This window comes from Bombina bombina, chromosome 1 (genome assembly GCF_027579735.1).
Source record: "Bombina bombina isolate aBomBom1 chromosome 1, aBomBom1.pri, whole genome shotgun sequence".
NCBI lineage: Eukaryota > Metazoa > Chordata > Amphibia > Anura > Bombinatoridae > Bombina > Bombina bombina.
The window spans coordinates 730270243-730289046 of NC_069499.1; the positions used below are offsets into that span (position 1 = coordinate 730270243).

Consider the following 18804-nt stretch of genomic DNA (forward strand, 5'->3'; position numbering starts at 1 on the left):
GGAAATCAAACCTTTCAAATCTAAAGGAATTGAGTATTTGTGGCTATGTTGTAGATTTTTAGCAATCTGTTAGTGTAATTTGGGTGGTTCAAATTATTATAGCTTGGGCAGTCCAGCTCCCAAATAACTCTATTCCAGGCTGTCTGATAGACAGTGAGATATACAGGAAAAAGGATTTGATGGTGAGTCAGAGGTGCAAATTGTGGTACTTGGGATTATGATCTTGGTCCAAATTTATACTTTAGTAATGTAGTCATTGCATAGAGAAATATGTGCTTGGTGTATAGAAACTGTCAGTTCAGGGGTACGGTGTGCACTTCTGCTTATAACATTTATTCAAATCAATAATATTTAGAAACACAAAATGAAAACTTGATAACTGGATTGTTCAATATGTATTAGCCCTGCCACCATGTCTGGTCCATGGATTGGCCAATGTTTTTTAAAATGTAACTTAATAAATACAATTATTTTCAAGCATGTTTGTGCATTAATTTCGGTTATACAGTATGTGCAGACTTTGCATAGATTACACTGTCATTCCATGTATTACCTTTTAATGCCTTTTATCTTTGGCACCTCCTGAACCAGCTTCCTGTGATATTCCAGAAGCAGTTCTTGTAAACGATCTTCTTTCCTTTCATACTCATCCACAGTTTTGGTGGTCAGCTCCAGCAATTCTGTGTTGTTCTGGAAGAGCCGGCAGGCATAGCAAGTAGACTTGGCAGTCTCCATTTTGTCTCCAGTTAGCACCCAAACCTTCATTCCTGCTGCATGAAGCGCTTCAATGGTCTCTGCCGCTTGCTCCTGAAGTCTGTTACCAAAGATAATGAGGAATCTTCATTATTAATCCAAATTAAAACACATTTCCCCCTGCAATACTTGTTTTTACACAAAATAAAATTGTGTCACTGCAATATTATCATATAGACTTTAGCAGCATTTTTATTAAAGTTATTACAATTTATGGGATGAATAGGGTGGATGGGTACATTAGTTAAGTGGCTTATTGACTGCAGAAGTCTACATTTATAATTAAGATTTTCTTGGAATATTTAACTTGCCTGCAATTTTAACAAGTGCACATCCTCTAAGAAAATTATGAATGCTGCAAGTGAGGAGAAAGAAACAAATGAGATGAGAAATGGAGATAAAGTAAGCAGGAAATAAGAAGTATAAAGTGGACATAAACCAAAACTGATTCCACAAGTACAAATGTGGCAAAAGGATAAAAGGGAGCCAACAGACTTTTAAAAGAGGATATTTTAATAATTTATTACAGCATCTTTTTTTATTTAATTTTTTTTTTTTGTGGTGAAAACAGACATCCCTTACTGACATAAAAAATAATCTTATGAGGTGTTTCACTGCCCACCTATAAAGAAGTGGGAGATCAACTTATCAGGCAGTAAGCAATTAGGCCGTAAGGCCCAGTTGAACCTTCTGTTCAAATAAAAATAAACATCTATAAAGGGATGATGTAAACAATAGAAAAAAAAAACTAACACTAAAGCCCCAAATAGGTACTAAAGGTTTCAGAAGTCCGGCGGAGGTCTTCTTCCAGGCAGGTCCATCATCTTCATCCACAGCGAAGGCGGCGCGGAAGTCCAGAGCGGTCTTCTCAGATGTGGCAATCCTCGGCGGCAGTGGCACTCCTCAGCGAAGGCATGGAGGTTCCTCTTCATGCCATCGTCCGCCGCACACTGAAGAAAGAATTCAAGGTTCCCCATATTTATTGGGGTACCTTGAATTTCTATTGGCTGAAATTTTCAAAATCAGCCAATAGGATGAGAGCTACTGGAATCTTATTGGCTTATTTAAATAGAAAATAGGATTACAGTAGCTCTCATTCTATTGGCTGTTTTGAAAAATCCAGCAGCCAATAGAATGAGAGCTACTGAAATCGTATTGGCTGATTTGAACAGCCAATAGTATTTTAGTAGCTCTAATTCTATTGGCTGTTTTGAAAAATTCAACCAATAGGAATGCGGTACCTTGCATTCTTTCTTCAGTATACCACGGATGATCGGATGAAAAGGAGCCTACATGTCGCCGAGGACCACCCCCGCCGAGGACCGCCACAGCCGAGGACCGCCGCTGAGGGTCGCCACATCTGGGAAGACCGTTCTGGACCGCCTTCGCTGTGGATGAAGATGATGGACCCGCCTGGAAGAAGACCTTCGCCGGACTTCCGAAACCGTGAGTACCTAATTGGGGCTTTAGTGTTAGGTTTTCTTTCTAAATTTTTTATTTTTTAACTTAGGTTTTTTGGGGCACTTTGAAAAAGAGCTGAATGCCCTTTTAAGGGCAGTGAAAAAGAGCTGAATGCCCTTTTAAGGGCAATGCCCATACAAATGCCGTTTTCAGGGCAATGGGTAGATTAGGTTTATTATTTATTAGTGTTTTTTTCTGTAGTTCTATTTTTTATGTTTTGGATTTACAACATATAGACTGCCCTCTGGGCAGGCTTACCAACTAGTTTTTAATATTTGATTGTAAGTCACACTTGTAGAGTTGTAATTGTCACTAATAGTACTGGCGTTATTAAAATCAGGTTTTAAAGGCGATTGCTTAATTGCGACTCTTATACTTAACTATTGTATTACGTTTCCATCCTCACCACAGCTAACTCATCTGAAATCATCTTTTAAGTTGTCAGAACGGGAAGACTGTGCACTGATTTTCTACCCCTATATGGTGGCTTTTCAACTTGCACAAGTATTTTTTTAAACATTTTTTTTCAACTAGCGTTTGGTAAAGCAGTGTTTGCATTTTGTTGTGAACTGAAAATAAAATGTAAACTACGAGTTTCTATGCAAAACACTTATAATATCTTATTTTACTGGAATTTAACAATCTTTAAACTTTAAATCAAGATCCCGCTGCCTTGCTACATTGTATCTTCCTAAGAGACCATTAAACAAGATTGCGCCTTTGTGAACGGGTTTTTATAGGAGAGAGCATTATAAAGGGCCTGCACCTAAATTAAAGAACGTGTCAACTGGAATGAACATTTGTGAACTTGAGCTCCATAATGTAGGTGCAAGCACTTTCAAAGGCACTCTTGTGATAATATTTCTCTTTTTGATAATACTTGAGTTGATTTGCTCTTTTGTATGGGAAGAAACTTTTAATTTAATTAGGCAAACATAAGAAAATAGATAAAAGCCTAGAAAACAGTTATACAAGACAAACGCATTTTTACACGAAAATGAATTTGACATACTATGGTAAACAGGTCATGACTTTCTTGAATGATGACTGGGTAACACCAGAAGGATAACGGTGAAGGATAAAAGATGTCTAATGAATGAGCAATAGCACAAGCACCTAATCTAAAGTGGTGTTAAAACTTCTCAAAAATCCTCAAAACTCTCAATAAATACATTTGAGTATAACAAAATACAGTAGTTTGTAAGCAGGAAAAAAACATTGTGTAGCCTACTGCTTTTACTGCCTTCCTACAAGTTAATTATACACAAATGTGATGTGTATATAACTAGCATGTGAAACAATGTTTTATAAAAATGTCCACTTACAGAATACAGGATTTTCATCTTATTTTCTTATCCCCCATGTAAAATAGCCTTCTACAAACGTTTTGCATGCTCTATTTACAGAATGTAATAGTAAGAGATGAGCCCTGCCAACACAGAGTAAGATTACATTTGCTTAGTAAAAAGAAAGCCCAGAAGGTAAAGAAACGTTATAATCAACGCTGTTCTCAAATATCCCAAAGTTCCTGTCATGAGGGGCCCTGCCGGAGAACGCTTCCATGTTTGTAACAGAAACAGATGATGTGTAGTATTGGTCTCCCATGTGTCACACAATGTACCAAAACTACACTGTCCCACACACTCGTTTTGTCTCTCACTATCTCTGGTCTAATAAGACTCAAAAAGAAATCAAAATAGTGTTTGTGAAAAGAGATGTCAAAAGAGAGTAGAATGAGTTGAGAGACCATTAACCCCTTAATGACCGAGGACGTGCAGGGTACGTCCTCAGAAAAAAGGCAGTTAACGCCTGAGAACGTACCCTGCACGTCCTCGGTGTGGAAAGCAGCTGGAAGCGATCCTGCTCGCTTCCAGCTGCTTTCCGGTTATTGCAGTGATGCCTCGATATGGAGGCATCCTGCAATAACCTTCTACGGCCATCCGATGCAGAGAGAGCCACTCTGTGGCCCTCTCTGCACCGGACATCGATGGCCGGTATCGTTGGTGGGTGGGAGCCGGTGTGGGAGGTGGGTGGCGGCCATCGATGGCCCTGGTCATGTGGAGGGGGGCGGGATCGTGGGCGGGGGAGTCCGCGGGCGGGGGCGGGATCGTGGGCGGGGGAGTCCGCGGGCGCGCGCACGAGGGGGCGGGGGCGGGCGCGTGCACGGGGAGGGAGCGGGTGGGAAACGCTACACTACAGAAAAATGTGTCCCATAACAAAATAAAAGTGGGACCATGAATGTAAAAAAAAAAACCTTAGATGTAATTTATGTTGTGGGGGTTGGTCGGGGGGTTGGGGGTGAAGCTACACTACAGAAAAAAATAAAAAAAAATAAAAAAATAAACATTTGTTTGTGTGCAAACTGGGTACTGGCAGACAGCTGCCAGTACCCAAGATGGCCCCCAATAAGGCAGAGGGGGAGGCTTAGAGAGCTGTTTTGGGGGGATCAGGGAGGTTGGGGGCTAAGGGGGGATCCTAATCACAGCATATGTAAATATGCTTTTTTTTTTTTCTTTTAAAAAACCCCCAAAAAAACCTTTTATTTTAGTACTGGCAGACTTTCTGCCAGTACTTAAGATGGCGGGGACAATTGTGGGGTGGGGGAGGGAAGGGAGCTGTTTGGGAGTGATCAGGGGGTGGGATGTGTCAGGTGGGAGGCTGATATCTACACTAAAGCTAAAATTAACCCTGCAAGCTCCCTACAAACTACCTAATTAACCCCTTCACTGCTAGCCATAATACATGTGTGATGCGCAGCATCCCAGAGAAGCATTTACAACCATTTGTGCCATAATTGCACAAGCTGTTTGTAAATAATTTCAGTGAGAAACCTAAAATTGTGAAAAAATTAACGTTTTTTTTTAATTTGATCGCATTTGGCGGTGAAATGGTGGCATGAAATATACCAAAATGGGCCTAGATCAATACTTGGGGTTGTCTACTACACTACACTAAAGCTAAAATTAACCCTAGAAGCTCCCTACATGCTCCCTAATTAACCCCTTCACTGCTGGGCATAATACACGTATTGTGCGCAGTGGCATTTAGCAGCCTTCTAATTACCAAAAAGCAAAGCCAAAGCCATATATGTCTGCTATTTCTGAACAAAGGGGATCCCAGAGAAGCATTTACAACCATTTATGCTATAATTGCATAAGTTGTTTGTAAATAATTTCAGTGAGAAACCTAAAGTTTGTGAAAAAATTTGTGAAAAAGTGAACAATTTTTTTTATTTGATCGCATTTGGCGGTGAAATGGTGGCATGAAATATACCAAAATGGGCCTAGATCAATACTTTGGGATGTCTTCTAAAAAAAATATATATATACATGTCAAGGGATATTCAGGGATTCCTGAAAGATATTAGTGTCCCAATGTAACTAGCGCTAATTTTGAAAAAAAGTGGTTTTGATATAGCAAAGTGCTACTTGTATTTATGGCCCTATAACTTGCAAAAAAAGCAAAGAACATGTAAACATTGGGTATTTCTAAACTCAGGACAAAATTTAGAAACTATTTAGCATGGGTGTTTTTTGGTGGTTGTAGATGTGTAACAGATTTTGGGGGTCAAAGTTAGAAAAAGTGTGTTTTTTTCCATTTTTTCCTCATATTTTATAATGTTTTTTATAGTAAATTATAAGATATGATGAAAATAATGGTATCTTTAGAAAGTCCATTTAATGGTGAGAAAAACGGTATATAATATGTGTGGGTACAGTAAATGAGTAAGAGGAAAATTACAGCTAAACACAAACACCGCAGAAATGTAAAAATAGCCTTGGTCCCAAACGGACAGAAAATGGAAAAGTGCTGCGGTCATTAAGGGGTTAATTACAGTAGAATCTCATAATTAACAAATCCATAACAAAAAACAGCAAAACTGCACTTACTTTGAATTTCAAATGAGCAGTACATGTTTTCTGCTGAATTTCAAAGTTTCCTTTAATTTCCCTATCCCCTGTATTATGTGACAGCAATCTGCCAATCACAGACACATACAGTATATATATATATATATATATATATATATATATATATATATATATATATATATATATATATAGCATCTGGTACCTCAGAAAGTGTGCACAGTTTAAAAATTGGAAGTAAATTGAAAAGCTTCTATAAAATTGCACACTCTATCTGAATCATAAAAGCTAAATTTTGACTTTAATGTCTAGTTAATATAGTGTCACACCAGATAATAAAAAACATGGGGATAGAAAAATCTATGGGGGGAAAAGGTAGCCATGTGAATATAGATGTTGATCAATAAAGAAACTGCTAAATGCCAAAAAAGTAGATACAAACCACTACTCTGATGTGCAATCAAACTGATGTTTAATAATAGTTCATGATAGAAGCACTAGAGTGTTACAAGATATCAGCACACTCAACTGAGACAGAACAAAAGCTGGAAAAACTTCCTTGAATGTTCATAAGGCCAGTGCCACCCAGGGTAGCACTATGCCTTTTACAGAGAAAACAGAATTTATGCTTACCTGATAAATTACTTTCTCCAACGGTGTGTCCGGTCCACGGCGTCATCCTTACTTGTGGGAATATCTCCTCCCCAACAGGAAATGGCAAAGAGTCCCAGCAAAGCTGGCCACACAGTCCCTCCTAGGCTCCGCCCACCCCAGTCATTCGACCGACGGACAGGAGGAAAAAATAGGAGAAACCATATGGTACCGTGGTGACTGTAGTTAGAGAAAATAATTCATCAGACCTGATTAAAAAACCAGGGCGGGCCGTGGACCGGACACACCGTTGGAGAAAGTAATTTATCAGGCAAGCATAAATTCTGTTTTCTCCAACATTGGTGTGTCCGGTCCACGGCGTCATCCTTACTTGTGGGAACCAATACCAAAGCTTTAGGACACGGATGAAGGGAAGGAGCAAATCAGGTTACCTAAAACGGAAGGCACCACGGCTTGCAAAACCTTTCTCCCAAAAATAGCCTCCGAAGAAGCAAAAGTATCAAATTTGTAAAATTTGGCAAAAGTGTGCAGTGAAGACCAAGTCGCTGCCTTACATATCTGATCAACAGAAGCCTCGTTCTTGAAGGCCCATGTGGAAGCCACAGCCCTAGTGGAGTGAGCTGTGATTCTTTCAGGAGGCTGCAGTCCGGCAGTCTCGTAAGCCAATCGGATGATGCTTTTAAGCCAAAAGGAAAGAGAGGTAGAAGTCGCTTTTTGACCTCTCCTTTTACCAGAATAGACGACAAACAGAGAAGATGTTTGTCTGAAATCTTTTGTAGCTTCTAAATAGAATTTTAGAGCACGGACTACGTCCAAATTGTGTAACAAACGTTCCTTCTTTGAAACTGGATTCGGACACAAAGAAGGTACAACTATCTCCTGGTTAATATTTTTGTTAGAAACAACCTTTGGAAGAAAACCAGGCTTAGTACGCAAAACCACCTTATCTGCATTGCAACGGCAAAGAGAATGACTGGGGTGGGCGGAGCCTAGGAGGGACTGTGTGGCCAGCTTTGCTGGGACTCTTTGCCATTTCCTGTTGGGGAGGAGATATTCCCACAAGTAAGGATGACGCCGTGGACCGGACACACCAATGTTGGAGAAATATCCTGTAGCATATCAGTCTGATTCTGCCCAGTGAGAGTCCAGCCCCAAAATACCAGGCAATTCTCCTCTGAACAAGAGAAAACAACAAACCCCAGATGTATGTTTCGGCCTCATCAGTGATATACAGTTGCATTTCTCTAGAGCAGTGTTACTCAACTCCAGTACTCAGGACCCTTAACATGTCAGATTTTAATTATATCCTAACTAGAGCACAGGTGAAATAGTCATCTGAAGGGGGAGAGCAGGTTAGTAACTGTGCTCTAGTTAAGATATAATTAAAATCTGACCTGTTTAGGGTCCTGAGGACTGGAGTTGAGAAACAGTGCTCTAGGGCATGTGTGCAAGAAATTGCCCCACTATTTACATACCAGTAATCTTACTGCATACTTGGCAAAATATTCTGTATAACTTGATTCTATATAGTGAAGATTTAAAAATCGTTTTAAAAGGAACATAAAATGATTACGTCATACAGGGCTAGATTACGAGTGGAGTCGTACTTTGTGCTCCCACTCAGGCATTAACTTCACTGGACGGAGGCTTTTTGCGTGCGTCGGGTAGCGCACATATTACAGGTTGAAAGTAAACAGTTTTCGCACTGTGCTAACCTGACGCGTGCAAAAAGCTGCACATTTGCTCAAGTTCACTTCCCTAATTTTGCACTCTATTGAAGTCTATGGGGGAATACGTTAATGTGTTTGCGATATTCAACGTTCCAATGTTCATCACATAGCAGATAAAGTTCTATTTATTCTTAAATACATATTTCTAAATGTATCTGATTTTTAAAAAATATATGAGAGAGAGATTTATGTGTGTACATATGTATTTATGTATGTATATGTGTATATATGTATTTACAGACATATATACCAATATAAACACAAATACATATGTATACAAATATAGACATATATATAAGTGCATTGGAACCCTTTGCAGTTAAAGGGACAGTCTAGTCCAAAAAAAACTTTCATGATTCAGATACGGCATGTAATTTTAAACAATTTTCCAATTTACTTTTATCACCAATTTTTCTTTGATCTCTTGGTATTCTTAGTTGAAAGCTTAACTTAGGAGGTTCATATGCTAATTTCTTAGACCTTGAAGGCCATCTCTTAAGAATGCATTTTAACAGGTTTTTCACCACTAGAGGGTGTTAGTTCGGGTTTTTAATATAGATAACACTGTGCTCGTGCACGTGAAGTTACCTGAGAGCCATCACTGATTGGCTAAACTGCAAGTCTGTCAAAAGAACAAATAAAGGGGCAGTCTGCAGAGGCTTAGATACAAGATAATCACAGAGGTAAAAAATATATCAATATAACTGTGTTGGTTATGCAAAACTAGGGAATGGGTAAACAAGGGATTATCTATCTTTTAAAACAATAACAATTCTGGTGTAGACTGTCCCTTTAAGAAGCTGAAAACATGTAAAAACAAAATTTATGCAAAATATGTACTAAGTATTTTTAAACAGATATTCTTATACATAAACAGTATATAACTATATAGCTATACCTATATATAATTTTATTATATGTTTTTGGGTGTGAAGTGTACCACAATATGTGAATAAAGTGGTAACATCCTTATTGAAGAAACCTGGTGCAAGTTATTTCTTTGGAGTATATATATATATATATATCGGACAGCAATCAGCCCAATCAAATACGATCAGGTTGATTAACACCCCATGCTAGAGGCCGATTGGCCGCAAATCTGCAGGGAGCGGTATTGCACCAGCAGTTATCGATGTGCGGCGGACATGATACGCTACATTGTATCATGTCCGTCCGCATAATAATAAATTGACCCCATATATGTATTTATGTATCTCTATGTTAAAGCCCTTTGCATGTAATTTTTTTCCTAACACCTGAGACCTCATTTCTTTGAGCCCTAATAACGTTTATGCAATATTTTTCTTTTTTTTTTTAAATGTATTTTTGATGTTTTCCCCCCACCTTTTAGTCAAGCTAACAGTTAACTAGAGCTCTGAAGTTGCGATATACCGACTTGCATTAAATTCCATTGCGCTCCAAAGAACATGTTTACTTTTAACGCATAATATGCGTGCTACTTCCAACGCGTGCAAATAGTCACGATGAACCCATTTTTGCTTGCATGCAACAGTTAGCGCGCCACTCATAACCGAGCCCACGATCTGCAAAGTAGGAGAGATAGGGACAGTGTACTGTAATATTGTTTTTCCCTTAATGTGCTTCCAATGACTTGTTATACCAGCTGCAGAGTATAAAATGTATGAGGAATTGCTGCTTTATGTTTATTTTTGTACATTAAATAATTGTTTTTGTTCTTTGAAACTCCAATCCATTAAAATTGGCTGAGCTTGCAGGGAAATCAGAATTATTTATTTTATCACTTTCTAGACACACATGCTTCTTTATATTATATCTGTCTGTAAACCACAAGTCCAATACTTAGAGAGAACAATTGAACATTAATGCTTTATTACTTATCTCTCCTACCTCCCACTGGGAGTGTAATTTCTTCTGCTGACTATGTTTACATAGCTTTTCTATAGCCTATACTTAAAGGGACACTGAACCCAAAAAATTTATTTTGTGATTTAGATAGAGCATGCAATTTTTAAGCAACTTTCTCATTTACTCCTATTATCAATTTTTCTTCGTTCTCTTGCTATCTTTATTTGAAAAAGAAGGAATCTAAGCTTTTTTCGGTTCAGAACTCTGGACAGCACTGTTTTATTGGTGGATGAATGTATCCACCAATCAGCAAGAACAAACCAGGTTGTTCACCAAAAATGGGCCGGCATCTAAACTTACATTTTTACATTTCAAATAAAGATACCAAGAGAATGAAGAAAATTTGATAATAGGAGTAAATTAGAAAGTTGCTTAAAATGTCATGCTCTATCTGAATCACGGAAGAAAAAATTTGGGTTCAGTGTCCCTTTAAGTATAGAAACTTTAAGTGCAGGTTGGGATACCACAGGCAAATTCAGCTATTTCATATGCTGATTTGCAAAAAATTTAATAAACTCCAGCAGGTAAAATGGATCATTGGGAACAAAGTAAAGGGGAGAAAAATGTAGGGTAAACTGTCCCTTTAATATAATTTTACTTTGTATCACATTCATATACAATCACCTTATACATTCATATAAGGTGCACTTGATAACAGTGATGTAACAGTTATTTAAATAAAAATACATTTTGATGGTAAATACAGTTAAGGACAAACTAGCTTTTACACTCTACCTAAATATTTATATACAAATCATTATTATATATTTGCTAATTAAATTATATTCATAATTTAGAAGTTTGAATGATAAAAAAATGTCACTTTAAGCTGCAGTCTGTCATTTATTCCTGCCAAACTGCAATCTTCAAGCAACCTTTCCTCCAAACATCATATGACACAGCTGTGAGATGGTTCCCTTTATAACACATTATTCTTCACAAGTAGCAGCCATTTGTGTGACATATATAACAGTATTATTTACCTGTCTTCCACTGCGGTAGCTCCTAGTAAGTGCATGTCAGCTTCTATTTCATCAAACACTCTGGACAACTTTTCTTCTCGATCTTGTAGAGCCATTTTTGCCTCGTCAAGCTGTTTGTTGATTTTATCATAAACATCTGGGCTTAGTTCTTTAAAAGCCACACACAGAGTCCGATACCCATCCTGAGAGCAATAAAATATATTAAAAGAAAAGGTGTTCCTCAGTCAGATAATACGGAAGCTTTGTTCTCTTTCTTTTTGGGCATTCTAATATTTTCATGAGGTTTAAAAATATAAGGTTTTGGGTTTTAGTTAGGGGCTACAAACTAAGGTACGTTACAAGTAGAACAAAGAATTACAAATCTCTTTTAAATAAAAATGAGAAAATGAGAGTTCATCCATAATTAAGCACATTACAATTTCCTAATTTGTATAAAACAAAATTAAACTATTGTACTTAAAGGGATAGTCTAGTCAAAATTAAACTTTCATGATTTAGATAGGGCATGCAATTTTAAACAACTTTCCAATTTAGTTTTATCATCAAATTTACTTAGTTTCCTTGGTATTCTTTGTTGAAAGCTAAACCTACGTAGGCTCAAACTGATTACTAAGCTCAGTGCATTTTGACATTTTTTCACAGCTAGACAGTGCTAGTTCATGTTTTCCATATAGATAATATTGTGCTCACTCCTGTGGAGTTATTTATGAGTCGGCACTAACTGGCTAAAATGCAAGTCTGTCAAAAGAACTGAGATAAGGGGGCAGTCTGCAGATGCTTAGATACAAGGTAATCACAGAGGTAAAAAGTATATTGATATAAACGTGATGGTTATGCAAAACTGGAGAATGGGTATTAAAGGGATTATCTATCTTTTTAAACAATACAACATCTGGGATTAGACTGTCCCTTTAAGAAGAAGAGTACTAATTCTGATCCTATCTAAGTATACTGTACAACAAGAAATACTAAGGGAATTAAGAAAATTTGATAATAGAAGTAAAAGTCTTTTAAAATTGCATGCATCTGAATCATAACTTTCATGTCCCTTTAATAAAAACAAGTGCATTTTAAATAAGAAACTGGATTTAAGGTGAGTATTACACTAAAATGTATTGGATCACTTTAAATATCTTTAAAACATCAACTTACATCCTACACCAATATACAAAAATGTTTGTATACTGATATAACATTTCTAAAGTAGCTACTTGATAAATAGATTTAAGTTTGTGTATTTTTTAGTTTACTCCCTTTAGTAATGTTTGTTAAAATTCATTGGTTATATCGTGTAAAATAAACGTCACCTTGAGATATTGCAGAATATATGAACTAGTTTATTTCTGGCTCTATGGCTCTTTGTAAGCCCAGAAATAACAAAGTGAATGAAGAAATCAGACCGGCCTCACAACAACTGATAAAACAGTGATAAGTGTAAGGCCAGATAAGTTATGTGTAAAATAAACGCCTGCCCTTCCTATACTGGCACAACACACCAAGCGTCATACAACCCTGCTTACTAATCTGTGCTATTAATTTACTTTACTGCCAACACCCTCTATCCAAACGGGAAAATAGACCTAGGACAGGGGTTTTTAAAGTCTTAGACGGTGGGCCTCCCCTCCGGCAACATTTACAAGACAGCGCCCACCCCATAATAGTAGTTTATTTATTTATTTATTTTTAAAGAAAATTGTAATATTTATTTTAGTGTTAATTTGGGGAATCCAGGGTTTACACACCCCTCTCAAGCTGATTCTGCTCAACAAAAAGAGCATCTCACGTTTCAGTTTGCACTTTGTTACTCCTTTGTTAAACACAAGTTACTAACCAAGACAATAAACTCAATGCAGTCACTGAGCGATTATGAACTCAGCGCCTTTCTTCCACCTACATCCCAACTTTTGACTTATTCCAGCACAAAATGGAAGTCTCATTGTCGGCTCTTGATTTCTATGTTGTATGATTTGCCAACGTTTGCTGCTGCGTGCAGTTTCCATAGGACAGTGTAAAGTGTCACTGCTCCCGTGCCTAGGGCAATACGCAGCAAACCTAAAACTGTATTATCTTTATAGAATAGCACTGAAAAGTAAGGCCTGGTCTGGATACTTGGAGATCCTTTCTGTCCGCTTCACAGTGATTCTATGCTTTTCAGTTTCCTAGAATGGGTTCATATATCCTGCACATATTTATGGGGAAAGAATTACCAGAAATGTGACTTATTTACCTAGAAATACTAACATTATTGCCTGAAATGCCTGTGTCAAATTGTTGCATGAGCTGAAGTGTAAGATAGGCTTATACCAGGTGAGGCTGGACAGGTGTTTAACCTCTTAAGGACATATGACGGAATTTTTCCGTCATAAAACAATTGAGCAAACTGAAAGCTGTGTCCTTAAAGGGTTAAACAAATACCTATGAGCTAAAGTGCACATTGTTGCACAATTTAAGTCTCTCCTGACTACCTACACTTGTTACGTATTACAAAGCATTTAGTGTTCATTTACTGCACCATTACTAGCCACAGCACCTTAGACTTGTATTCCACAAATGTCTCACAGGTTGTTACATTTAAACTATACTGAGAACCTAAATAGTTGACCAAAAGGCCTGTCATTGGGCAGGGTCAGACTGATATGCTACAGGATATTTTTTCTCTGTGAAGGGGCATAGTGTGCTAAAAGAGTATACACCCTGAGTGGCACCCTAAAATGAACAGGCACGGAAGTTTTTTTAGCTTTTGTTCTGTCTCAGCTGAGTGCATCTCTCTCTCTTTTTATATTTATACATTGTTAATATGACATTGAAAACCTCTTGCGCTTGTGCAACAATTGTACTACATTCCATAGAGAGGTCAAAAAGCAAATGCTGCAAATTGCCTAAACCAACTATTTTATTTACAGAATTTGCTTTGAGGACTCAATTGTTCTAGAAAAATAGTGTTAAATGCCCCTTCAAGTATATTTACTAGAACTTGCTAACTAATAAGTAAACATATAGGGCCCCATTTATTAGTGGCCAGACGGACAAGGTCCGCTGCTTGTGCAATGCTGTGTGAGCAGGAGCTAGCAATCATCCCGGAACAGAATGATTTCACTCTGCCACACTTTAGGTGGCAGAGACTTTAAAAGAACATGAAACCCAACATTTTTATTTTGTGATTGAGACAGGGCATGTGATTTCAAACAACTTTCCAATTTACGTCTATTATGTAATTTGTTTCATTCTCCTGGTCTCCTTTTTTAAAAGCATACCTAGGTAGGCTCAGGAGTAGCAATGCATCACTGGGAGCTAGCAGCTGATGGATGGCTGAACACAAATGCCTCTTTTTATTGGTTCACTAGATATTTTAAGCCAGCTCCCAGTAGTGTATTCCTGCTCTTTCAACAAAGGATACTAAGAGAATGAAGCAAATTTGCTAATAGAAGTAATTTAGAAAGTTGTTTAAGAATGGCATGTTCTGTCTGATTCATGAAAGAAAACAGTGGGGTTTCATGTCCCTTTAAGTACTAATGGTCTTAAGACAGCAGCTACTTAACTAGCATTTCAGACTTGCTCGAGTAAGCCTGAAAATCTAAGGCCCCAAAGCTGCTTTGCAGCTTCATAAATGTGGCCCATAATACAAATACTAGCTTTAGGTAACTTTAAAGGAACATAAACACCCTGTAATTACAAGACATTTGTTTAGTGTTGAACAAATAAACATACAGTCCCTATGAGCAAGCTTTCCGAACAGATTAACACCTTGTTTCCTGCAATTGAATTAAAGGGTCAAACGGCACTCACCACATGCCTTATTTGGTGTTGCAAAAAACGGGCTTGTTACTGCAGCAGTCAAGGATTGCTACCGTCAGTCTGTTAACAATACTTTCATTGGTTTCTCTGTCTTACCTATGCTGAAACCATTTATGGACAACTATGTAGCAGGGTTTACAGTGGGCACAAAACTGGGAAAACTTGCAATTTTCAGAGTTAACTTACAGGAAAAAGGGGCAAAAACTAAATTTCTTTCTTTCCGGATATGGCGAGTCCACGGCATCATCAATTACTGTTGGGAATATCACTCCTGGCCAGCAGGAGGAGGCAAAGAGCACCATAGTTAAACTGTTAATTATCACTTCCCTTCCCACAAACCACAGTCATTCGACCGAAGGTAAAGGAGAAAAAGCAGAAACACAAGGTGTAGAGGTGCCTAAAGTCTTAGTAAAAAATAACTGTCTTAAATAAAGGGCGGGGCGGTGGACTCACCATATCCGGAAAGAAAGAAATTTATCAGGTAAGCATAAATTTAGTTTTCTTTCCTAAGATATGGTGAGTCCACTGCATCATCAATTACTGTTGGGAATCAATACCCAAGCTAGAGAACAGAGATGATTAGGGAGGGACAAGACAGATAACCTAAACAGAAGGCACCATGGCTTGAAGAACCTTCCCTCCAAAAGAAACCTCGTCCAAGGCACAAAATCAAATCAATAAAATTTGGAAAAAGAATGCAAAAAAGACCAAGTTGCAGCCCTGCAAAACCGATCCACAGAAGCTTTACCCGTGAAGCCCAAGAAGAAGAGACAGCACTCATGGAATGATCCATAAATCTCAGTAGACCGCAGCCCTGCAGTCTGAAAAGCAAACGAATTAGACTTCTCAACCAGAAAAAGGAGAAGTAACAGTAGCTTTCTGTTACAGAAAACTGAAGAAAAAATATTAAGCACGCACAACAACTAAATTGTGCACACACGTTCTTCAAGGGATAAGAATGAGGACACAAAGAGGGAACACAAATTCCCAAACAATATTTCCACTTAGGATAAATAACCGCCTTATCCGTAAATAAGATAAAGCAAATCACACTGCAAAGCCGAGAGTACCTAAACCCTCCAAGAAAAAAAACGAAAACTTCCAAGATAAAAAAATTAAATCTATGGAAAGCTCAAACTGAGCCTGCTGCAAAACCTTAAAACAAAGTTAAAAAGAGGAGCAACAGACTTAAACACAGGCCTGATACTAACCAGGATCTGACAAAAAAATTACACGTCCAGTGCATCTGCCAGACACTTGTGTAAATAAGGATAACACAGAAATCTGACCCTTCAGAGAACTGACTAACAAACCAACCTCCAGACCTTTCCAGAGAAAGGGCAAAACCCCTAGGAATCCTGGCCCTACTTCCAAGAGTAGTCCTGGGATTCTGAAAGTTAGGCCATACCTTACGGTAAAAGTTACCAATAACAGGCTTACGAGCCTAAATCATGGTCTCAATGACCGATACAGAAAAACCACGCTTAGACAGAACTAAGCATTCCATCTCCAAGCAGAAAGCTTCAGAGAAAACGAAAGTTGGATGAAAGAATGGACTCTGATTAGAAAGTCCATCCTATGGAACAACCACCAAGGTGGAAGTAATACATCTCCGCTAGGTCTGAATACCAGAACCTGCAAGACTATGCAGGAACTATTAAGATACCAATGCTCACTCCCATTTGACACAAGCAATGACTCGTGAAAGGAGAGCAACCTTGAGGAACAGGGATATCAGATGGAAATCCCAAAGAACCACCAGGGTATTTAACAGAGTAGCCTGCTGATCTCTTGACCTATAACATAACTAGGAAGCTTGGCGTACTGCCACCTCCAACTCCAGCACCCCCCATTTGAGGGATAACCAGGAGAACACCTCCGGGAGAAGCGCCCACTCCCCGGGATGAAATCTTACTTCTCAAGAAGTCCGCTCCCGGTATTCACACCTGAAATGTGAATAGCTGATAAACCAGGAATGTGAGCGTCCGCACACCGAACAACCCACGCCAATCATGGCAAAGGAACTCCATGTTCCTCACAGGTGGTTAATGGAAACCACTGAGATGAAATTATTTAACTAGGACCTGAAAAAACGGTTAAGACAACTGAGGCCAAGCCATCAGAACATTGTAGATTTCTCTCAACTCCAAGATGGTTATGGGGAAAACAGATTTCTTCCGAATCCATAGTCACCAACCCAACAAGCTAGCGACTGTGGTCACTATTACTCAGGAAGATCTCCAAAAGCATGTGCCTTTCCATAGAAACCAAAAGATTCTGTAGAATGCGGGCAACGAAGCGAGCGTTCTACCACTAATTCCCCTCTCTGAACCACAGGGAAGAATCTTATGTCGACAGATCTAGATCTATCCTGCGAGACAGAGCCACAAAATCCCCAGTCCACTATCTGAACATGCATAACAGCAGACTCTCAGATGTAAGCGAGCAAGGGATGAAATCCAATGAAAACAACCATTAGACCAATTACCACCATACATTGAGCACTTGAAAGGCCTAACAGTAGACAGCAGAGAGAGGCAATACCTTGATTTTATGATCTCTGACAAAAATATTTTGCTTACCCTTGTAAGGAATTGCCAGAGACTTGGACTCAGAGGAAAAATCCACTAACCAAGAAATAGCCACAATGCCCCGCGGGCTAGCACAGCGAAGCCAGATATCTTGGCTCCCCGCTAAAAACTTACATGGTAGCATCAGAAAAAAGGAATTCCGTTCTGGATCTCCTGCAAAGAGCCCCTACCAAAATTAATTAGACAAGGCGTAGCACCAATACAGTGCCGCACTTGACACCGTTCCATTGATCCGTAAAAAATGAGTTATCCTCTATAGGAATCATAGTTCTCTTAGCCAGAGTAGAAATGGTACCTACTACTTTAGGCACCGTGCTTCATGCTAGTTGATGAAGAAAGCGACAGGAAACATATTTTTAAAGACAGGAGAAAGGGAAAAAAGAGATCCCTGACAACTCACAGAGCACAGTCTGGAACAGGAAAAACTTTCACAGTGGAAGTATTATCCTAAAATAGTGCATACACTTTAAAATTAAACACCTTTTAATGTAAAAACAAATGCCTTTACTTTCACTTTAAATATATAAGTTGCCCATGTGGCTAGCACATATATATGAAAGATTTCTCTGATAAACTCCCAGCCTTTATAGTGCAAGGACTTGGAGCAGCACCAGCATGGCTCTGTCACGCAGCCTCAGATAATCTGAATTAGGAGAGCAGCTCCATCAGAGCATCGGGTCTCCCGGGGAATACCTATAAAATAGGAAATAAAAGAGACGTAACACCAACTAAGTCTCTTGCAAAGCACCGTTTCCTTCTCAGCCGGAGAAGGAGACGGGCATTAGAAAAAAACAGGCTTAACATAATGAAAATGGCGTTGCTCCGTTCTAGGAGGCGGAGACACCATCAAGTGAAAATGAAGAGAAAATGAAGTGCGCAGTTAAAATGAACTGCGCGCTTCATTACAGCAACCGCCAGAATAATTTGCCAAAAGTAAGACATCAACCGACTATATCCCGGTACACACACTCACCAAACTATTGACTCACCACTGTAATACAGTGGATATACATCCGTAACAACACTGATAAATTCCAATAAGCTGACAGGTGAAGGAGTATTAAAACCGAAATTAAAACCCACAGAAATTACTGTAAAGGGTACCATAATTTGTAAATAAAGC

At 38.6% G+C, this 18804-nt stretch overlaps 1 protein-coding gene across 1 annotated transcript in view; it reads right to left on the reverse strand.

The window, feature by feature from the left end:
• Positions 1-18804, reverse strand: part of ATP11C (ATPase phospholipid transporting 11C) — a 345758-nt gene that overhangs the window by 81961 nt on the left and 244993 nt on the right. Inside the window, 2 exon segments of the mRNA XM_053699245.1 lie at positions 554-814; positions 11296-11477. Of these exon segments, the coding sequence (XP_053555220.1) occupies positions 554-814; positions 11296-11477 (443 nt within the window).